Source organism: Haemaphysalis longicornis, unplaced genomic scaffold, assembly GCF_048455015.1.
Source record: "Haemaphysalis longicornis isolate Haplotype H1 unplaced genomic scaffold, Haemaphysalis longicornis Haplotype H1 scaffold_5, whole genome shotgun sequence".
Classification (NCBI taxonomy): Eukaryota; Metazoa; Arthropoda; class Arachnida; order Ixodida; family Ixodidae; genus Haemaphysalis; species Haemaphysalis longicornis.
This window is the reverse complement of record NW_027526385.1, coordinates 58,891,922-58,912,187: the sequence shown is the minus strand read 5'-3', so window position 1 is coordinate 58,912,187 and position 20,266 is coordinate 58,891,922. Positions and strand designations below refer to the sequence as shown.

The 20,266-nt window shown below is 49.5% G+C and overlaps 1 protein-coding gene across 2 annotated transcripts in view; it reads right to left on the bottom strand.

The window, feature by feature from the left end:
• LOC144138296 (E3 ubiquitin-protein ligase SMURF2-like) overlaps window positions 1–20,266 on the bottom strand; it is a 77,125-nt gene that overhangs the window by 15,058 nt on the left and 41,801 nt on the right. Inside the window, exons 3-8 of one of the 2 annotated variants that reach the window (XM_077670500.1) lie at window positions 10,460–10,568; window positions 9,147–9,280; window positions 7,599–7,773; window positions 6,883–6,966; window positions 1,909–2,080; window positions 1,137–1,299 (exon numbers count right to left, since the gene is read on the bottom strand). In XM_077670500.1, the coding sequence (XP_077526626.1) occupies window positions 1,137–1,299; window positions 1,909–2,080; window positions 6,883–6,966; window positions 7,599–7,773; window positions 9,147–9,280; window positions 10,460–10,568 (837 nt within the window). The remainder of the gene's footprint in view (window positions 1–1,136; window positions 1,300–1,908; window positions 2,081–6,882; window positions 6,967–7,598; window positions 7,774–9,146; window positions 9,281–10,459; window positions 10,569–20,266) is intronic. The other variant, XM_077670502.1, reaches the window with a different exon arrangement.

Here is a 20,266-nt window from a genome sequence, read left to right as displayed (position 1 = left end):
GTATACCTTGAACAGCCATTACATCACACTCCGAAGACCTGCCGCTCATATCCTCCTAACAAAAAAGTCATGCACAGCTGGATTCAGACAAACCCCACCATAAGCCACACGCGACCTTTCCTTCATGGATGCTGTCAGCTACCGCATGCAAGTATGAGGGCTTTTCAACATACAGTACCAAATTCACCTCGGATAGTCTGCAGGTAGCTCAAGGACTACCCCCCCCCCCTGATAGAAACATATGCGAAAAATAAAATCCGTCCCACTGAATGTGAAAGTTGTAGGAATTGCAGAGCAGTGATTCGCCATAATGGGCTGTGGCGCCGATACCCGCTCACTCTTACCACCCATCACGCTCTTCGCTGCCCTGTCTCGTTGATTGATTGTGGGGTTTAACGCGCCGACGCAACGCAGGCGATGAGGCGCGCCGTAGTGGAGGGCTCCGGATTAATTTTGACCACCTGGGGATCTTTAACGTGCGCCGAAATCTGGAAGACACGGGCGTTTTTGCTTTTTGCCTCCATCAGAAAAGCGGCCGCCGCGGCCGGGAATCGAACCCGCCGCTGCCCTGTCTCATTCCTTTCCTGATGAATTCAACGGAGGTTTGTCCAATGCAATTCAAATTTTCTGCCTTCGCAGTGCTTGCGTGCTCGCTGCCTAAAAGTGCCCCAGCGGGAGTTCTGTTGTTTTTGTGCTTGCTTTTCCTCCCACACGTGCCGCCGTCGCACTGCCACTTTTTTTTTCGCTCGCTATAGCAAAAACCAACCCAACAAGCGTTCCTAACTAAATGAGAGCAAGCACTGCCGGTAAATTACGTATATTTTGCCTCACATGTACCTGCAGTTTTCTTTGCGCTACACAATGGGGAGATGTATGACAAGCGCCAGCGGTTCACGAGTTTCGAACGCTTATGACTGTACAAACCGGTCAGCTTTCGAAGCCCCTGGGTTACGCCGCAACGACAGAACGGCGTGTGGCCCTACTTGGGTCCAGCGAGCGAGCTACGACGACAAGGCGAGCCCCTAAAGTGCTCTGCACTTAATACAAATGCAGGACTGCTTCTCAGGGAGTGTGATATGATGAAGGAGCCCCATGCCCCACCCGCATGCCTGCTGTGAAAGGTAATGGCGCCTCACCGTAGCCCTCGGGGAGATCAACTGCCCTGTGCAGCGTGTTGCGGGACATATAGTTGCGGTGCCGCGTCGACCGCCGCCGAGCGTTGGGCTGTGGCGCATCCGTCTGCGGGGAACTCGCGGGCGGCGGAGAAGGAGGCGGCGGAGGTGCTCCACTCCCGTCGTCCTGCACAGAAACGCAAACGCAAATCAGACAACCACCACTCAGGCTCCAATCACGCAAGCCCCTCGAACAACAAGTCTCGTACTTATGTATACTAGAGGGAAATCTGGAGCTAGTGTCTAGGGGAGCCGCATTTCAACGAGCGTGCCGTCATGTACTGGGTAAGAAATGTGCCACTTGTCCTTGGCAGGGCTCGCCACCGACACGCTCAAGGCTGTCGCCGCACAAAACTATACGATTGTAAAAAAATATTCAAAATTGTTTCACCAATAAAAAATAGGAGCTCCAAAATATTTATTTGTCAGGAATTCTTTAGTACACGCTTCATGCAAGACAAACAAGATTAAAAAAAGTTGCCCTTTTTTGTTGACTTCGGTATCAGGAGCTAAAAGAAGCCATGTTCCAAGCGAATGTACGAGAGGAACGTTCTGGCTGCTACAGCAGTGCCCATGAAACTATGCAACAAGGGGCCGTGTGCGTGCGTGCATGAGAGAGAGAGAGAGAGAGAGAGAGAGAGAGAGAGAGAGAGAGAGAGAGAGAGAGAGAGAGAGAGAGAGAGAGAGAGAGAGAGAGAGAGAGAGAGAGAGAGAGAGAGAGAGCATTATGACTGACCTGCAGGGGAGGGGGTGGCTGGCCCTCATCATCGGTCGCCGACGTCGCGGGTGGAGGGAGAGACCGCCGCTGTGCTCGAGCGTTGGCCGCACTTCCTGCGCTGATGCTGCCGCCGACGTGCATGCTGTTGCGGTTGGAGACGCCCAGCATGTTCACCATCTCGTACGCAGGCCTGTCAGGGGGAGAAGCAGCAGCGTCAGAAACTGCACAGCACATGTTCTGCAGAAGAACGGAAAGTTGGGCTAGTTGGTATTTTTTTTTTTGCGACCAATTTTTTGCGAGGCTTCAGTTTTATCAAAATATCGAGACAAAACCACCAGAGAAGTTATAGAATCATTCCACATTAAAAGGTGTGGCGAACGATGTGTCAGCGCCTCCTCCCTCACCTTGAGAGAGAGAGAGAGAAAACTTTATTATTTGCAGTAGGTTTAAGGGGTCGGGGTGGCCGCAGGCTCCAGCCTGGCGGCTTGAGTGACAAGGAATACTCCTATCTGTGTCATATGTTGCGGAACTAATGCTTTGGTTTATGTAGGCTTGTGGCGCTGTTTCAGGTTTTCGGGTACTACATGTTTGGCGTGTGTTTTATCTTTACCTGCCACATGTGCCTCGGCCGCTGTTAAGTCTTGTAATGGTTTGTATAATGGGGGAGGGGAATCTGACCACATGTACTCTGGATGGTATATATGTGTATGTTTTTCAATAAACGAGTAGTTGTGAGTAAGCGCCGTGCTGTCTACGTCTTCCTTCATCCCTGTTTTTTGAGCGCTTCTGTTTCCACCAAGATCAGCACATGTTCACGCCTGCCCACATCTGGCGTCACTTCAGCACCGATTCAAAATCATTCCTGGCATTCCATGTTGGTAAAACTCAGAAAATCCAAAGTTACGCACTAGGGGATGGGTATTCATCTTTTATATTGTACTATTCCTCCACGTAAATGAATGCGGAAATCAGTGGAGGTCAAGGGGAGGGCTGATGGTGGCCTGAGTGTACTCATAAGTGAACAAGCATTCATCATTGGTTTCATTTCAATATCGAATTCATCATCACAAATTTTTGCAAGGAGTGTTGGCAAAGAATGAGTGCAGCTCAGAACTTGTTACCCTCTTGTTACCAAACGGGCTTCAGCAGAAAGCTAAAATATTGCTCCAATTTTTAATGCAATTATGTTAAATTCTGCTCTACAGAACAGCAGTTTAAACACGTCTATGAAATACTTGATCAGCGTCCAACTGCATATGGCGAGTCAGAGTTGTTTGTAAATCGAACTGTGTTCTGTTGAAGTGCTCTGTTGAAATCGAGGTATGTTCTGTACAACTAAAGTTTCGAGAAACAAATTCATACCCAGAATTTCAGTTGCATTTTTTGTGCCTGTGCACAGTTGAATTCCCCCCGTGACTAATACCCACTGCTTTATTCGGGTGCAGGATGTACACATCAGAACCAAGGACAGCTATGCAACTTCTACGAAATCATGGTTCGGAGGTCATAATGCATGCAAAAAATTCCTATGTGGTAAGTGTGTGCCAATGCATCACCACAGGCATTTCAACCTGCAGCCTGCGTAGTCTTTGGCCTCACTGCTTTAAGGCCCCTTGCCACCACCCCAAGACATGGATGGTCAACATGATGGAGGAATGGGACAATCAATAGATTTTTCTTGAAAGCAACAGGAGCTACTACACACCACAACAAGTGATAGAGGGACGATGATCATGCCTCTAGAAGGCTGACCTTTTGTAAAGCGCAGCAGCTAGCTACTGTTTCTCTTTTAAAAAGGACCCTGAAACACTGCCGATAAACGTCAAGGAGACGTCTATCTCTCCTTCATGCTCTTTCCTTCATGCCTAGAAAACTTGTAGTTATCACCAACATAGATCAGCGTTGCTTGATTTGCTGGCTGAAGCAAATACACCTACCAGTTTCTGCTGGCTTTTGTTGAGGCAAAGTGACTATTTACCAAAGTGACTATCGAATGCATTTATTGTTACAAATGAAGAGAAGTGGACCAATTGATGCAGCATCGCTCGAATGACATCATTTAAGCAGGCAAACAACTCCAAAACTAGGAAAGAATTTTGAGCAAGCTTTTGCCACTTTTGTGACTGCGCCTGTACCCCGCCGATATTAAGTTATCGATTAATACAAATTCGAATTTCGGCGTTTTCCAAGCGCTTCTGGACAGCTAACACCATCCAAATGGTAAAAGAGGAAGTAGTATTTCATCAGTTTTGCTTTCCAGTTTCTTTTCTCCACTGCGGGATGGATTTTTAGAGCTCCTTCACAGTCGGCAGCACGTGGATTTGGTTGTGGCGTAGATGCTGCTTGCCCGATGCTCCAAGGGAACGGCGAATTTTGACGGATTCTGATGAGTCTGACCTGTAATCTGTGGATGATGGTAGCCCCCCAGACACGGAAGACGACTTCGATCCGTCAGACTTCAGTACGGACGGCGAAAGTGCGTCAAACCACCCCGGAACATCAGCAGGTATTTGCCAGTAAGTTTAATTTTTTCCTCGGGTTGTTCTGTCACTGCTGGGCGTTGATGCAAACATATACGGCCTATTCTAAAGGTCACAGCTCTTATCTGACTTCGTTTGTGTGGAACCACTTGGTGTCGGCTGCACAGTGGAGCCAACCTTTGTTTTATCGTGTTGGGAAACTGCTTCGCACTGTGGCACGATAGGCACTAGTTCTTATATTTTTGTATGTATGTATGTAAATAACTTTTTCCTTACAGAGTACTTCCTTATAGAACAATATTTGCAGTGTTGTTCTATAAGGGCCTTGTATTGAAAGTGCATATTTAATTTTTTTTGTTTACCCTGTGCAAAGTGGCATTGATGTTTTCATCATTTTTTTCTTTTTGTTACATTTTTGTTTCGATAACTATAAAACTGTAGCTTGCAATTAATACTGTTGGAAAGCCCTCTTCTTCCTCTATCATTTCATACCTTACACTTTAGCATCACACATTTTCTGTAGCCCGAAAAAAAATATTTTTTGGACTACCCAAAAACAACTGATTTTTCCATGGTCCTGAAAGTGTTAACTTGTTCATGGGTGTAGAGCAGTAATTTTTTACTAAGGTACTTTACGGCCCCCAATTATAAGTACTGGGTGTACTGGGTGTGTTTGTTAAGTACGTTCTGCAAGCATTTCACATTCAGAAACAAGTTCCAAGGAAATGTTGCAGGGACCCTTTAATGTCTTTCCCTGGGCACTGAATTGGGGCAAGCGCATCTTTTAGGCAAGTATACTAGGGGTGTGCGAATATCAATTTTTTAATTTCGAAGCGAATTCGAATAATAAAAACAACGTTCGAATCGAATCGAATATTTTTCGAATACGAATACTTATTGTTTTTTGTAAAATTTAAGTTTTCACCATCTAGAGACACAAAAACTGCAACTTCAGTGCACAACAAATCACACAAAGTAAAATTAGGAATTACACAATACCATTGCACTCAACAGATTAAGGTCTGCACTCACTTAAATGTGAACACGGAGAAAAGTTAACTGCTCGACATGTTCGGGGAGCAGTGACAACCTCCTGCTCGCCATGACTTTACCAGATACCGAAAACAGCCGCTCACTTGAGACACTAGTGGCTGGCATGCCCGAGCCCGTGCACATTGCCGCGCGCTCATACAGTAAAATCTCGATGATACCAATCTCGCGGGACCGCGAAAAATATTCGTATCATCCGAAATTCGTATGAACTAACACAGAACAAATAATTGAGTGCTGAAAAATGTTTCCGTTTATTTCTTTTCTTACTTTCGCGTGAAAAATTCGCGATTTTTTTCTGCTTTTTTTAACCCCCATGTCGCAAAGCAGAACTTTCTGGAGCACGTAAAGCTTCGCGCTCGTCTCCTCACTCGCTGTGCCCAAGCTCGCTACACGCCGCAACAGTCAAGCGTGAACCGCATGGTGCGTTTTTGCACGCGATTCGCTCGCCTCGGCTCTGCGAGCGCTGTATTTTCACGCCCGCATCGACGATTTCGCGGCCGCGGTAGCGCCTACCTCGGTCAGAAAATGACGCACGACGCGCGCGGCAGAATGGAGGAGCCTGACTACTTGCGATGAGATCGAGGCAGCCGGCTTGGCTCCGCCGGAGATGGTTAGGCTTAGCACCCCGGCAAATATTTTATGGGCGCTTTCCAGCGGAGCGGATGATGTTTTATATTACCGTTTTCGTATGCATTATCAGCTCCTTTACCGCACAAGCAACTTCGTGTCTCCCTTGAGCCGCATTTAAATGAGCGCTTAGAAGCGGTCGCTCGAGCGCCCGCGCGCCCGCGCCACTTCGCGGCTTGAGCCGACGCCATGTTGACGCCGCCGGCTGCGCCGCGCGCAGCGTGGGGGTTGTTTCGCGGCGGTGTTAGCGCGCGCTGAGCGTGTGCAGAGCGTTTTCGCGAGCAGAAAACAACAGCCCGGCCGTTTCTGGAGAAAGGGTGACCAACAGGGGAGCGAGAGCCGGCACTTGCTCGTTCGGCAATCGGGTGCCTCGCCGGCTCGTTCGTATCTTCCGCCGGGCCGCGCAGGTCCGTTCGTAACAGTCGAAATTTCGCCCATTGCAAACAATGCAATTTCGCCGGGACTTTTCGGAAATTCGTATCATCCCTAAATTCGCACCCCCAGAATCGTATCATCGAGAGTCCACTGTAACTACGAATAAACACCGATACAGTCTGAAAGCACGTACCGTTCGCCGTGTATATGCTTCGCGACTTTGCTGCTGAGACACGCTCTGAATTTTTTTTTTTTTTTTGTTTTGGATGGTTCGAATATTTCGAACAATAAAAGTGTCGTTCGAATCGAATCGAATACCAAAAGTTTCGAATCGAATATTCGAAGTGTCGAATATTCGCACACCCCTAAAGTATACATGAAAAGGTATGCGCTCCACCCGTACAACTACGTCTCGTGAAGGGCATAGGAGACAGAGGTGCACCCTGCGGGAACCCACCTTTGTGGCTTCTCCCACTGCGTGGAGCGGCTCCAGTGATTGACATAGTAGACACGGCCTGTTCCCGTGCGCCTCTGCTCCCAGCTGGATGGAGACAAACCGACCTTCAGCAGTGGCCTCCAACAAAGGAACACGGCCTACACCTCTTCCACTGATTTTCTAATGGCATGCTCGTGCAGACAGTACTGGTTCGGGCTTTCACGCGGCTAGGAACGACCTCCACTTGTACACATGCAGACGAGCCATGCACACACACAAGGCTGCGCTATCCTCCGCTGCAGTATCTAGAACTATGAGTACAACCACATCATAAGGCAGCACCCTCTGCCAGATCGTTACAGTCATTTCATGAAAAATTCAGGGTCAATACCTTTTTTGGAGGAATTGGTAGCAACATGAGTTACAACAGGTGATGGATGCATTCACACTTCCTCCTCATCAATACGTTTATTCATAAGGGTAAGAAACGGATGACGTGCCTTAGTCCCTCTTGAAGAGAGGGATTGTTTGCTCCCCATTCAACTGGATGGGCTGCTATCCTCTCACGATCCCTCTCATCGTGAAGAGCAATGATGCGTCATCCCACCCACCTGCCTGCTCTTTCTGCCACTGCCCTTTACGAGAAGTGCAACCGCGCACTATTGAGATCTCCAGGAGGAGTGTGCCGTAATGATGATGATGATGGTGGGGGCACACGTTGCCAGAGAGAGACTCACCCTTCGGGCAGCTCGCTGTGGCAGGCGGGGGGCGGGGGCGGGCCGTTGTCGACCACCACGTTCTGGCTGCCCAGTCCGTGACCGTCCCGGGAGAGTAGGCTGATGACAATCTGGCCCCGGACTAGGTCGCCACCCTCCTCCCCGGCATTGTCCCGCGTCAGGTCCAGCCGCTGGTCTGTGGCGCAGTGACAGGGGGGAAAGCAACGGACAAGGCCATTAACCATCTAGCCAATTCACTGTGTGAGTGTGTGCTGCATTGATTGCTGGCTGCGCATCAACGTGACCAGCTACCGATCTGTTGGACTTGTTGTTGGACTTGTTGATTTGTTGTCAGAAAGGCCACCAAAGGCACTGTCAGCTAAGCTGGCATTGATCGTTAGGGGGCCAACTCAGTTATATGCACCACCTTTCCCTCTTCCCACCTTTCCTGGTTTCATCCTTGCCACTGCTACAACTGGCCACACATTCTAGTCAATATTTGAGGTCACAACTCCCATCCCTCACTGTGGTTCCTAAACTCTTTCTCAGATTGAGCGGGTCCCCACCGAGCAACCACGAGCGAGTTCTCAACCTTACGACAGCACTTCTACCTGTCCACCCTTGGCCCAATGAGAATGTTCTGAACTGTCGCAAAACCAATGAGAACATTCAAAAGTGACACGTCCCTTCACTAGTTTTGATTACTATGAAGTCATGCAACCTGTGTGGGTGGTGTTTTTAATGCCAACTGCACATACACAGCTCTCACACCCTTCACAACGTTGGTGCCAGTGTCAGGCTATACAGGTGCTAATTAACCAAATTAAACATGCATGATGAAGTTAAGACAATCGGCCTGGATGTGAAGCCTCAATTCAACGTGAAGTCCATGTTTCCCGAAGTTCGCGCATCACTCTGAAATTCTTTTCACTCTAGCTTTTCCTATTCACTTTAGCACATTCATAGTGGCGGCTTTTCTGGTTTCTCAGGTATGGTGTGCCCTCCCTACCAAACATGACGTGCAGGCTATGACATAGGAAAGGCTAGTCTCACTGTGCGGGCTGCCAACAGCTGAAAATGACCATGAAGACCAGCACTTGGGTCTTTAGGATTATAAAGTGTGACCTCTCTCTCTCTGCCCCTTTAGCATGCCTTCCCATAAACATCAGCACTGCCTCCTGCCCCCATGTGCTGTGAATCCTAGGGATATCCTGGGGATATCCTGGGGATATCCTGGGGAAATCAGTTGCTCTGCGTGGACTCTACCTAGTGAACGATTCAGCCCTGGTCACCAGGGGCATTTTCACTTCACCGATAACAATGATGCAATAACGCAACTGAAGCCCGCACACAACTTGGCAATTCAGCAGAGGCTTTGCCACTCTTAAGAGCAACAGTCACAGACTTGTCAACAAGCTGCACTTCAAGCAGCAAAACGTTTCTGTTGCTTCAGTGTTGGAGTGTCCCTACAATGAGATGGACACATAAGCCTGCTACTGGGGTTCACCACGATGTAACGAGTTGCCCGCAAAGCACAACACCGGTCGGGGTCAAGGGGAGAGCACTCACAGCCGGTGTCCTTGAGCTGCTGGATGGCGTTGGCCATGATGCGCACGCAGCCCAGGAAGCCGGCCCCCTGCTTCTTCTGGACTTTCTTCTGGTTCCACACGCTCACCGTGATGGAGTCCGATCGGCTCAGGTACCTGCCACACACGGGGTAGACAGACAACCACAGTTGGCACCACACTCCCCAGCCCTGCTTGGTGCGCACCACAAAAACCTGCCAAGCACCCCAGTGGGCAACCTCAAGCCAGCCCTTAGTGGCAGGCATTTTACAGCATCACAAGACTGAGATTAAGTGCAACTATTTACAGATCAAACTGCACGCAGCAGTACGGGCCCCACATTCATAAGCCATCCTGGCCATCTTGGTGCTGTCTTGGTCGACTCACTACACCACCCCACAGGGAACATGCAGCCATGTAAAGTGTACTTGCACTTTATTGTCAGGGAATTGTTTAACCTCCTTACTCTCGCTGCCGTTAATGTAATCGCTAAGTTCTCATGCCCAGTTAAAACGGAATTAAGTCATTGACAAAACAACTGGCCTCACAAAGGCCTCACCACTTGTCACAACACGTTGAGTGATATGCTCACATCAACACTTCCATTAATCTTTCCTTTTCTTCGTTGTTCATGACAAGAGTAAGCTACACAGGAAACAGTACCCTTCGAAACAAGAGTGCAGACGGAGAATGCTTAGCACTGACTGAACTCTGAACAGAAAATTGTGCGCAATGCCAGCAGACTAGAAGCTTTGAAAACTCCCAGACAGTTCAGCTTCAGGCACACCACACTACAGTCGTGCCGCAGGAAATTTCAGTTACGACAGCCCATGACCCACTTATAGGAAAATAGAGTCTCCCCCCCCCCTCACCCCGCACAATCTTTGCCAAACTGAAAATTCTATTTTTCTGGTACTTATGCCACTACTGGATGTTGACAAGAACAATGTTTTTTTTAAAACGAAGCACTTTTGTCTTTTCTAAGCACTAAAGTGTAACTAAAACAAGGATGCTGCAACCGTAGGGTCTCTTCCGGGACTTCTTTTGCAGCTTCTGTGTCTTCTTTCAGCACAAAAGGAATGTAAAAGGAGGAGTTGCTTAGGATCCAGCAGGTCCCAAAATCTAAGACACCCAACCCAGGCATCGCAGGTTGGCGCAGAGCAAGAAAATTGACCCACACTTGTCTCATGGTACACGACACAGCCCTTAATTTAAGTTTGTGCACACCTCACTCATAAACCAATCTTAATTGACACAAGCCACACAATAGTATATTATTAAGGAAACCACTGCTTGCTGGTTCTAGCAACTGCTTACAGGTCATAATGTTGATTCCACTTGGGGTCTAGAGTATTCTTGCAGGCATCCGTCAAATGGCACTGGCCCGACCCGTCCACACTGATCTTGCAGAACGGGTCCGGCAGACCTGCGTTTGCAAACAAACAGGGAGGGTGTCAGAACACTACCAACAGGAACCCCCCCCTCCTTCCATGAAAGTAGGAGGGCACCTCTAAGAAAACCACAAAACAAGAAAGACCACCACTCTCCAACACCCCAAGACAAACACATGCGTTAAAGTAACTCAGCTTGCTTCAGGAATGTGCGCGAGAAAACGGAAAAGAGAAAAAGGATGAGTGTAGTCGGGATTCCCTTGCACACTATGATGGAGTTAATAACCTGTTCATCAATATCACTTAACATGCTTTGAGGGAACCACCATCCCTCCAGAAGCAACAGTAGTTCGTTTGACTGCCTCCCACACATCAGCCACGCTTGGGCTCTCAAGCCAACAGCCTTGAATAAATAAATCAATGCTAACTGTGGTAAAGAGGCAGCCATATTACGAAGTTGCTAGTCCACTAAAAAAACTTGCCACCTATCAGTAAATCCAACAGAAGGGTATAAAATATCAACAGCCCTGTTGCATATACACTGGGTAAAATTTCAGAGAAGAATTTTTTTTTTGGATAAAGGTTTCTTAGTTTCTTTAGTTATGCATGATGATGATTTAGCTCTACCCATAGCCCACCTGGATATCATCACCATCATCATCATCATCATCCACTGCAAGACAAAGGCCTTTCACACAACCTTCCAACCCCTCTAATTCTGCCTTATCGCACTCGATTCCTCACCCCCTGCAAGGATGCAACAACCTTTACTTAGACGGACAATCGAGTGGACTTGTTGAAGTTTTATTTGCTACTGCCCTGTGCAGGTTAACCCGTGCAACCTATTGTTATTCAGCGCCAGTGTACAGCCTCAGTTTGCCTGCACCGGGCGGCGGAAGAGAAAGCTTCACGCCCCCTTCCTGGCAGCCCTACCAACTACTAATAACTATACTTCCTCCCGTTTCTGCAGTTATATTCACTGTTGTTTGTTCCCGCACAGGACTAACCTGACAAATTTAACGCCCCTCCCCCAGACTCGCTAGTGCATCACCGTAGCTTTTTCAGGTAATGGTTGTGTCATGGCTGTGTCAGTCAAGCTTTCAGCCTCCAACGGTAGCATAACAAGACGCCTCATCATCCTACTCATCCCTTAAAGGAGCCATGCCGACAAAACGCAAGTTTGGTTCATTCGAAAGATTGCTTCGTTTGAATCAAGCTGACACCATTCTTAACGTAAAGTTCACTCAAATAAGCTACATTCTTGAAAAAGGGAACCGCCATGCGACCCACTAGCTCATTTCCCGCAACAGAACCTATGATGTCATATCCCCAGCTGTACGATTGGCTGAGGATGGCAAAAGCAAACGCAAAATTAGGCAGTGATTACAAGCTTGCCGAACGAGCTATTTGCGCTCTAATTGAGGCCACATTCTTTTTATAGCAGTAAGGTTTGTGGGGTGAACAATTAAAGTTACGAACGAACGCGTAAACACCGAAGCAGTTAGTGCGGCACTTTGCTGGCCGACACTGCCCAACACAGCCGTCGGACGCGCTGGACTTGTCTGAAACAAAACTGACCAACTGACACAAGCGGCACGGTCGCTTATGTCATCACGTTTGTTGAGTCATAGCTTAAGCTTTAGGAAACGATTAGTATGAACCGTAATAAAAATACGGCAGGTGGAGAAGTACGGCCAGAAGCCAAGTACGTACAAGCACTGGCACTTCAGCTAAGGAGCCTTAAATATGATGACGATGAGTTACTGGTCATACACTTTGAAACAGGTCAGCACTGTAAGTGTTCCGGCCAACTAAAACAAACAAAAAAAGGCAGGGAAAGACAAAAACACACAAGAGAGTACCCTTCAGTGTTCACAGTTGTTGCATGTGAACTTCAGCAGTATTGCAGCACCATCTATGAAAGTGGACGATAAGATGGGAGCAGCCCTGTTCAGCAGGCTATATTTTGTTTTACGTCCCTGTGTCATTGTCCTTTACGTCATTGTTGACGTCACAAAAACACAATTTTGTGGGAGAATTGAAATTTTGACTTCGATAATATTTAATTTCTCAGCGAATAAAGCACCGTTTGCTGCCGAACGAGCGCTTAGGGCCCTATAAAACACTACATATTTCGAATAAAACAAACTTGTACTTTGTCTGCAGGGCCCCTTCAAATTTGTGGTCAGGGTGGATGCAGAATAGTGGGTGGGCGCAACAACCGCCTCAACCCATGAGACAAGGGCGGAAGTTCATCCCAAAGCTCCACACACACATAACCATCGCAACCCCCCCCCCCCCCCCCCCCTGGCAGTAAATAAACCCGGAGCAATCTCGATTACCAAGTTCTTCATTCGAATTCCCCGACAGCGTGGCAAAGGCGCACCTGCCCACGAATTTGACGGTTGGCCGGGTTCAGGAATCGCGGTGGCCAATGCCTCTAAGAAGGTGCAGCGGATGTCCTCCCTGGCCCTCATCGGTCGAAACGAAACAAAAAACAGCACGGACCCCTCCCGCCGGATGCGAGGAATGCACGGCGGAAACAAAAGGAAGAATTCCTCCTCGACCGCCGTCGCACGACAGGGAGAGAGAGAGAGGGAGAGAGGGGGGGGGGGGCAGCAAAGAACCCGGCGGGCAAGACCAGGCAAGACGAGCGAGCCAGTTCCGCTGGAAGGGGAGAGGACTCCAGACAAGCACTGAGGTCGTCCGACGACCTCCAGGAGGAGGGGAGAAAGAAGAGGCAGGCAGTGTGGCGAGAGGGAGAGGGGGTAAAAGCGTCCCACAAAGACAACAGGAGCCCGCATCCGCAACGCCAGAGCGGCCCGCTGAGAAGAGGGGGGAACACATGCCGACTTCGCGGGGACGCCGCAGGCTACGGAGGAGGGGGAGGGGAGCACGAATATACCTCATCCTTTCCAAGGTCGCTCTCACGCCGGTGCGAGTCGGACCGACCGACGTCGATACAGGGGACGGCGGCAGCCTGCCGTGATCGGATAAGGCAGAGCCGGAGGGGGGGGGACAAGAAATCGACGACGCAACGGCGACAGAAGCGCAAGAGGGAGGGCCGTCTGTAACAGCTGGGCCGTGGGCAGCAGCGGCGGCGCCGCCGGGTGGCGGCGATACAGACGAAACGCGTCGACGTCTGTATTTTATCGACTCCCGCCGACAGACGACAATCGCGACCGCGAAACCATTCATGAGAACGCCGCGGGCGAGAGGAGTTCGACGCGGACGACGACGGGGCAGCCACGTCATGGCAAAAAAGTCGATGTCGGGTGGGCGGGAACGATAAACATATGCATACCTCATTAAGGGCGGCGGCGCTTCGAAAGGCGGCCGTTAGGATACCGATAACGACACCGATGACGCACTCTCCACGAACGAGGTTCCCACAAAAAATTGATTTTGGGTTTTGTGCTCGAAGGACCTGGCACAAGGAAAACGTACATAAAATGGGGATTCCGAATCCGCCGCTGCGCTCTTACGTAACGACACAAAGAGTGTGCCGTAAGTCCGCGCCTTACGCTACGAGTCCTGCGTGCGAGAGACCTTCTGACGTCGAAAATTGCCTACGCAGCAAAACTATTACCTGTTTCTTGTCTTTTTTTTTTTTTTGAGCAGAAGGAACCCTTTGAATCGTTCTTGCCGAATGTTCCAGGCAATTCATTACAGCGAAGTTGCATGAAGGTCCTCCCGCGAAACATTTCGTGTTTTTGGCAAAGAAAGGGAAAGGCCTCAAAGCTAAGCTGCCTCAGAAAGGAAGCGCGGCACAGCCCCTCCATTACAACAAAACTGCCTCGCCCTCGCCTTCACGGCCCACAGAGACAGGTGTGCGATTTCTACACGACATTTCATTAGCCGCTGACGTCGCCCCCCGCTGAAGACCTATACTTCTATCGGTTGCATTGTGCTTCGAATGTCTAGGCTCCACCTTATCACAACTGTATTACTTACCACCACTAGATGGCAACTGAATTTGGATTTTTTTAGTCAGAAAAGAAGGATGACAGTAATGACGCTTGGAGATTAAAAAAAAAAGAAGAAAACAAGCATCCCAATAAACTCGGGTGGAAGACAGCGTGCAGCTCAAATTAAAAAGAAGTGGACTTGGCGCTGGGCACGTCATATCGCGGAGAACTGACAGCCAGTGAGCCACCAGGGTGGCTTCCGAGTGGCGGTACCAAAAGTAGGGGAGGGTTAAGGACGGAACGTTGGGCTAGTTGGTTAGACGATACTGGGGTATACGTTTTACCAGCGCAAAAGACGAACCACAAGAGTAAGTCCTGTAGAAAGAACTACAGGACTAGCGTTCGTCCTGTGATTTTCTTACTCTTGTGGTCTGTCTTTTGCCCTGGTAAAATGTACCCAGTAGGGGAGGATTACGTATTAACTCAACAGAGGGATGGGATAAGGAAGTTCGGAGGCATAGAATGGGCTCGGGCATCGAAAGACAGGAACGGCTGGAGGAATGTGGAAGGGGTCTTCGTCCTGCAGTGGACGCAAACCCGACGATGATGATGATGATGCCATGAACAGCTGCACTTCTACCCGGCAGCTCGATCCTCACACATCGGGTGCTCGCTTACTGCGCTAAAACCAGTACTATTCCCCAAGGGGGGGCTTACGAACTGGCTTCCCCGTTGGCCTACCACGCCCCGTCACCGTTCGCGTTCAGCCCACAGTGTATGATGACCCGACCGCACATAAAAGGTCAGAGTTCAGGTGGCGTGGGAACGCGGTTGCCTTTCGAGAAGGGCGACCTTGCTCCCGTGTATGTGTGCATAAAGTTTTGTTTTTTCGTAATCGGTTGTTCTCCGTCGCCCGAGGCTCACTTCTTAACCCAGATGACACGACAGAGCACGGCGCGGGAGAGAGAGGCAGGAAGTCACCGCGGGGAGCTCCGGAAGTTGTGACTTCGCAGTTTTGTGCGTTCATTGTTTTTCACCTCCTCATTTCCATTTTTTCTTCTTCCAGGCGTGTCTGTGGCCCCATTAGAATGCGTGATTAGTACTACTACCGGTTCGGCTTCACGAAAGCGGAGAAAGAGTTCGTGCCCACGAAATGCGGTCTGGTAGTGTAAAAAAGAAAAGAAAAAAGAAGTCCGGCCACTGCAAGTGTTGGAGGCTTTCGAAACAGCAGCGTGCAGTAAGCGTTAACACTCATGCTACAAGTTTACCGCTCATAACGAAATGCGAAGACGGACGGAGGGGTAGAGGGGACATGACAAGGACGAAACTCTCAGCGCTAAAAACTGCACATAGGGGAGAAGGCCTCTCCGGAAAAAAAAAAAAAAAAAAAAACCGCCGGAAAAAAAAAAAAAAAAAAAAAGGACAGTGCGCACTCGCGTTTTCATACTCCGTAATACCCCTGTCACACGGGCACTTTCAATCGCGATTGAAGTGAATCGCGATCGAGTTTTCGAGCGCGCTTGAAGCACTGCCGCTGCTACACGGCCCGTTTCAATCGCGATCGAAAAGTTGCACGGGTTGCGTTCGTGCACGCCAGATGGCGCTAACAATGTACTTGTGGCCGGCGTCTGGTAACTTCGCGCGGTCGTAGATGTACGTAACTATGTAGATATTACCTAACGCTTATTTGGGTCAAGTTATTTGACACAATTTGTGGCGTTAGTAGAAGTTGTCACATTCTGTGCAATTACTGAGCGGGGACGAGAGTATCGCCGCTTTCGTTCGATCGCGCTTGGAAGCCTCGATCGCGCTTGAGAAACCAGGATTGAGTTCGAGCGGGATCGAGCTCGATCGCGATTGAAACTGCCGTGTAGCAGAGGTCCGATCCGGATTGAGCTCGATCCGGATCGACTCAATCGCGATTGAAAGTGCCCGTGTGACAGGGGTATAGACAGACCGGTAGTTTCTACACCGCCTGGAGTAGCCTTCTCGATTTACCAACCAGTTGCAGGAGGAGCTAGACAAAACGCAGGACTCGTATTTCGGACAGTCCGGAGCTGCAAGGGCAGTGTCACACCGGTGTTAAAACCGGCCTACATAAGAATCGCATTTTCCCTTACGACTCGTCCCTCTGCTCAGGGGTTTATCAGAATTTCGATTTGAGGGGGGGGGGGCAGTTGTGAGGTGTGTATAAATCCCTGGACATGCAGGGTGCTCATGGTTGTGGAAGCTTTTTGGAGGGATGTCGAAATCCTTCTAGGCGGGTGTTGGGGGGTGTGTAAACCCCTGCCTCTGCTACCTACTGCATGCACTTGGAATTTTCAAACGTCAACGACATCACTTGGTTTCGCATTCAGCGACAGCGCTTACTCTGGCGCTTCCATTTCGCCAGCGGGACGCACAGCATTCTGGAAGGACACTAGCATGGCGTCGCTCTCAAAAGGCAACGGTGAGCGCAGAAGACTCCAAACGGTACAATTCATCCGTCCCCAGCACGCTGCCCTTCCCGCAGGTGAAGACAAGGGGCGAACGAACGCCGACCTGTCAAAAGAAGCACCAGCCTTCCGCACCACCTACAGGGGGAGATACGCTAGGCACGAAGGACGCAGCGCATCTTGGAACAGATGGCGCTACGATCGCCACCAGTAAGGCCCGCCCTCCTGTCTAAAGTCGATGTACCCTAAAAACACGCGCTCCCAACACGTGTTTCTATTTTTCCTCCACCGACGGGCACACGTCAAAGTGGGTCCAAAATCACTTGCGAGCGGTAATGCATTTGGAAGAAGCTGTACCGGAAGTGGCAAGCGAGAGGAGAAAAAAAAAACGTTACATCCGATGTAGTAGCAGTAGTACAACCACAACAACAAAAAGGATGCCGAAGGGAGGCGCCCAAATCAAAAGCGACGGACGCAAGAAAAAAAAAAAAACAGCAGCGGCTGGCAAAGCGCGCCACTTTGTATGTGACAAGGAGGGAACATCCGGTGCGCAGCGCCTCCCTGCTCCAAACTACTTCCGGCTGCACTTCCGGCTCCCATTTAGGCCCCGAATGACGCCGGCCAGCGAGCAATTAGACGGCGCTGCGAAAGTGCACGCGCGGATGGTGTTTATCTCTACGCGTGCCTCGAGTGGTCCACTTTCAAGCAGAAACGGACCGTCTTTCTGAAGACGACGACAGACCGGGCCATTTAAAGGGGCAACGAAGACGACATTTAGGGCAACTGTCATTCGCTATAAATGTTATTCATTCGGCGCTACACAGAAATACCGAATGTTGGCGGCCAAATGAGTTTGGCACGTCAGCAGTGGCGAGTCAGCGCGTCAGCCTCGACAGCAGTGGCGCGTCAGTAGACAGGAAAATTCAATGTTAAACCAAAGAATACTGTTTGTAAAAACAAGTACTAACAAAAAAGAAAATCTCGTCCCCAGTGCGCGCGCTACCCCAATACGGATTCATTGCGGACTTGTCTCGACTTGTGGTGTTACTGATGTCACCTAAACCGGGGATTTTTCTTATTTTTATTTTTTTTATAATTCTTTGTTATGTTTAAAAAAAATATGTGTGAAAACATTCTAGATGCGCTCGAAGTATAATTTCGCGGTTTTGCGAGCTCGCTAATCGTTACTGCTATGACAATCAAATGGCATTTGTTTCACCGCGTGCAGACCCGCACGGCCGAACCGAATGTCATTAACAGCTAACGTTATTCACTTTGAAGTTCATTGGATTTGCCGTGCGACAGGGCTATTGAAAGAAAGGTGGCTAAAACGTCAATCTATCTCCCATACAGCCGACCTGAAAGTCGAAGTCAATATCCAAAATCCAAGCTGCTTCGACCGCGTCGGCATGGCGCAATCGGATAGACGTCATCTCTGGGACGCGAAGGACCGAGGTTCGATTCCGACCACAGAAGCGTTTTTTTTTTTTTAAATACAGAGCATTTCAGTAACTCACGATGTCACCCGCGTTGACGTCCGTAGTCGTAGTCCGCACCCCTCCCCCTACACTATATAAAAAAAAATACTATCCGGCGCCTGGTTTCAATCCCTCGACCCTGCGGGCGGAACGCAATGTACATGGTGTTCTACCCACTGCGCCACAAAGCCGACACAGAATGGGAGGCTACGAACGCGCCTTATATCCTTGACTCATTCAAACTACGTCAAGAAGCTGCTGATACAACGCATTCACTACCACCAACTCCCCAAACACTAAACGTTAACGCAATACACCCACCCCCTATGCGACGCACTTACTCGAGTCCCCCTCTCGGGGAGATGGGCCCAATTTTTTTGTTCTTTTTTTCTCTTGGGGGGCGACTCTTTGCTTTTCATCATCATCGTTTCCTGAAGCCCACTCTGTAAAGTTAGCTTTCCTGCAGTGCGTTTTGGCCCGACCTCGAACGCCATTTGCAAGGCATAGAAAGCCCCGCTTTAAAATGCAACTTGGGTTCATTAAAAGGACTGCATGCACTCTCCCCCATAACGCCCATCTTATCGCAAACATAGAAAAAAATAAACGAGATAGTATTAGGGAAAACAGATTAACCAGCGGCAACGTTCCCGCGAAGTCTTGTAACGCCTTCGTAACGCCGCGTAACACCTCATGTCTACACAAAAATTAATAATTGACGAAGTTGACAGTGGTAATTACTTGTCGAAGAGAAAGAAACGAGCAGAGGCGGCATGAAAATGTTTACACGCATAGTAAAACTTCAGGAATTTCCCGCCATTTATTTTTTTGGCATTGCCTATTCTGTGGACCAGTGGACTTAAGACTGCTGCTGACGACGATGAACGCAGGATGCTGTGCAGCATTATTCTGTGGACCAGACCGCAGGGTAATAATGTTAAGGTTTATTCTGTGGACCGTACCACGGTATAGTTTACCCTTATTCGTCAAGAAAGACCTGAAAGATGCCAAGCCACACTTATTTACATAAATATATATGCGGCCGGAGAATTGACTTAAAAGAAGAGCTTACGGCGAAAAATTCACTCTGGGAGAAAAAACTTCATAACTGCTGGGACTCCAATCAAGGGCGATAGCGCCAAAACCGAAGACTGTACCACTGCGCCACAGAAGCAGACGAGAGGAGCTACTCGTTTACGAGTAGCTCAAAACAGAACAGAACCCTGCGGCCTGGATCACAGAATTAAGCTGAACATTATTCTGTGGTCTGGTCCACAGAATAGACAGCGCGTCTTTCTTTCTTTCTTTTTTTCCCCGAGGTTCCAGCACAACCTGCCCTCCCAAACCCCCCTTGCACGCACATACTGCTCCTAGCACTGCGGCAATGGGCACACAGCTTGTAGAAGGTCTAACGGGCCTTCTGCCAATTTTTGCGGCTCGGCACTTCTCACGGGAAACGCCGAGGGATCCGGCGCGGCGGCGTAACACGAAACTGGGCGCGTCATCGGAACAATGGCGAGGCTCGTACGATGTCACAGAAACGGCGCCATGTTGTTGTTCTTCCGGCGACGTCGGTAGCCAGACGTCGAGTGCGCTCGAGTCTCGACCGCCGGACTCGGAGAAGAGAGGGAGGAGTTTGCCCGTCAACCAAACGGTCGCGAGATATATACCCCGAAGACCACATTGCGCCGCAGATATTAGAGAGTTATTGCAGAGTGGAAAACCGGTCACGGCACGGTACCCGGTTCTGTTACCGTGCTTACCGTCTACCGTGCTTGCGCCCGCAGCGGTGGCTCAGTGGCTAAGGCGTTGTGCTGCTGAGCACGAGGACGCGGGTTCGATTCCTGGCCGCGGCGGCCGCTTTTCTGATGGAGGCGAAAGGCAAAAACGCCCGTGTGTTCGAGATTTCGGCGCA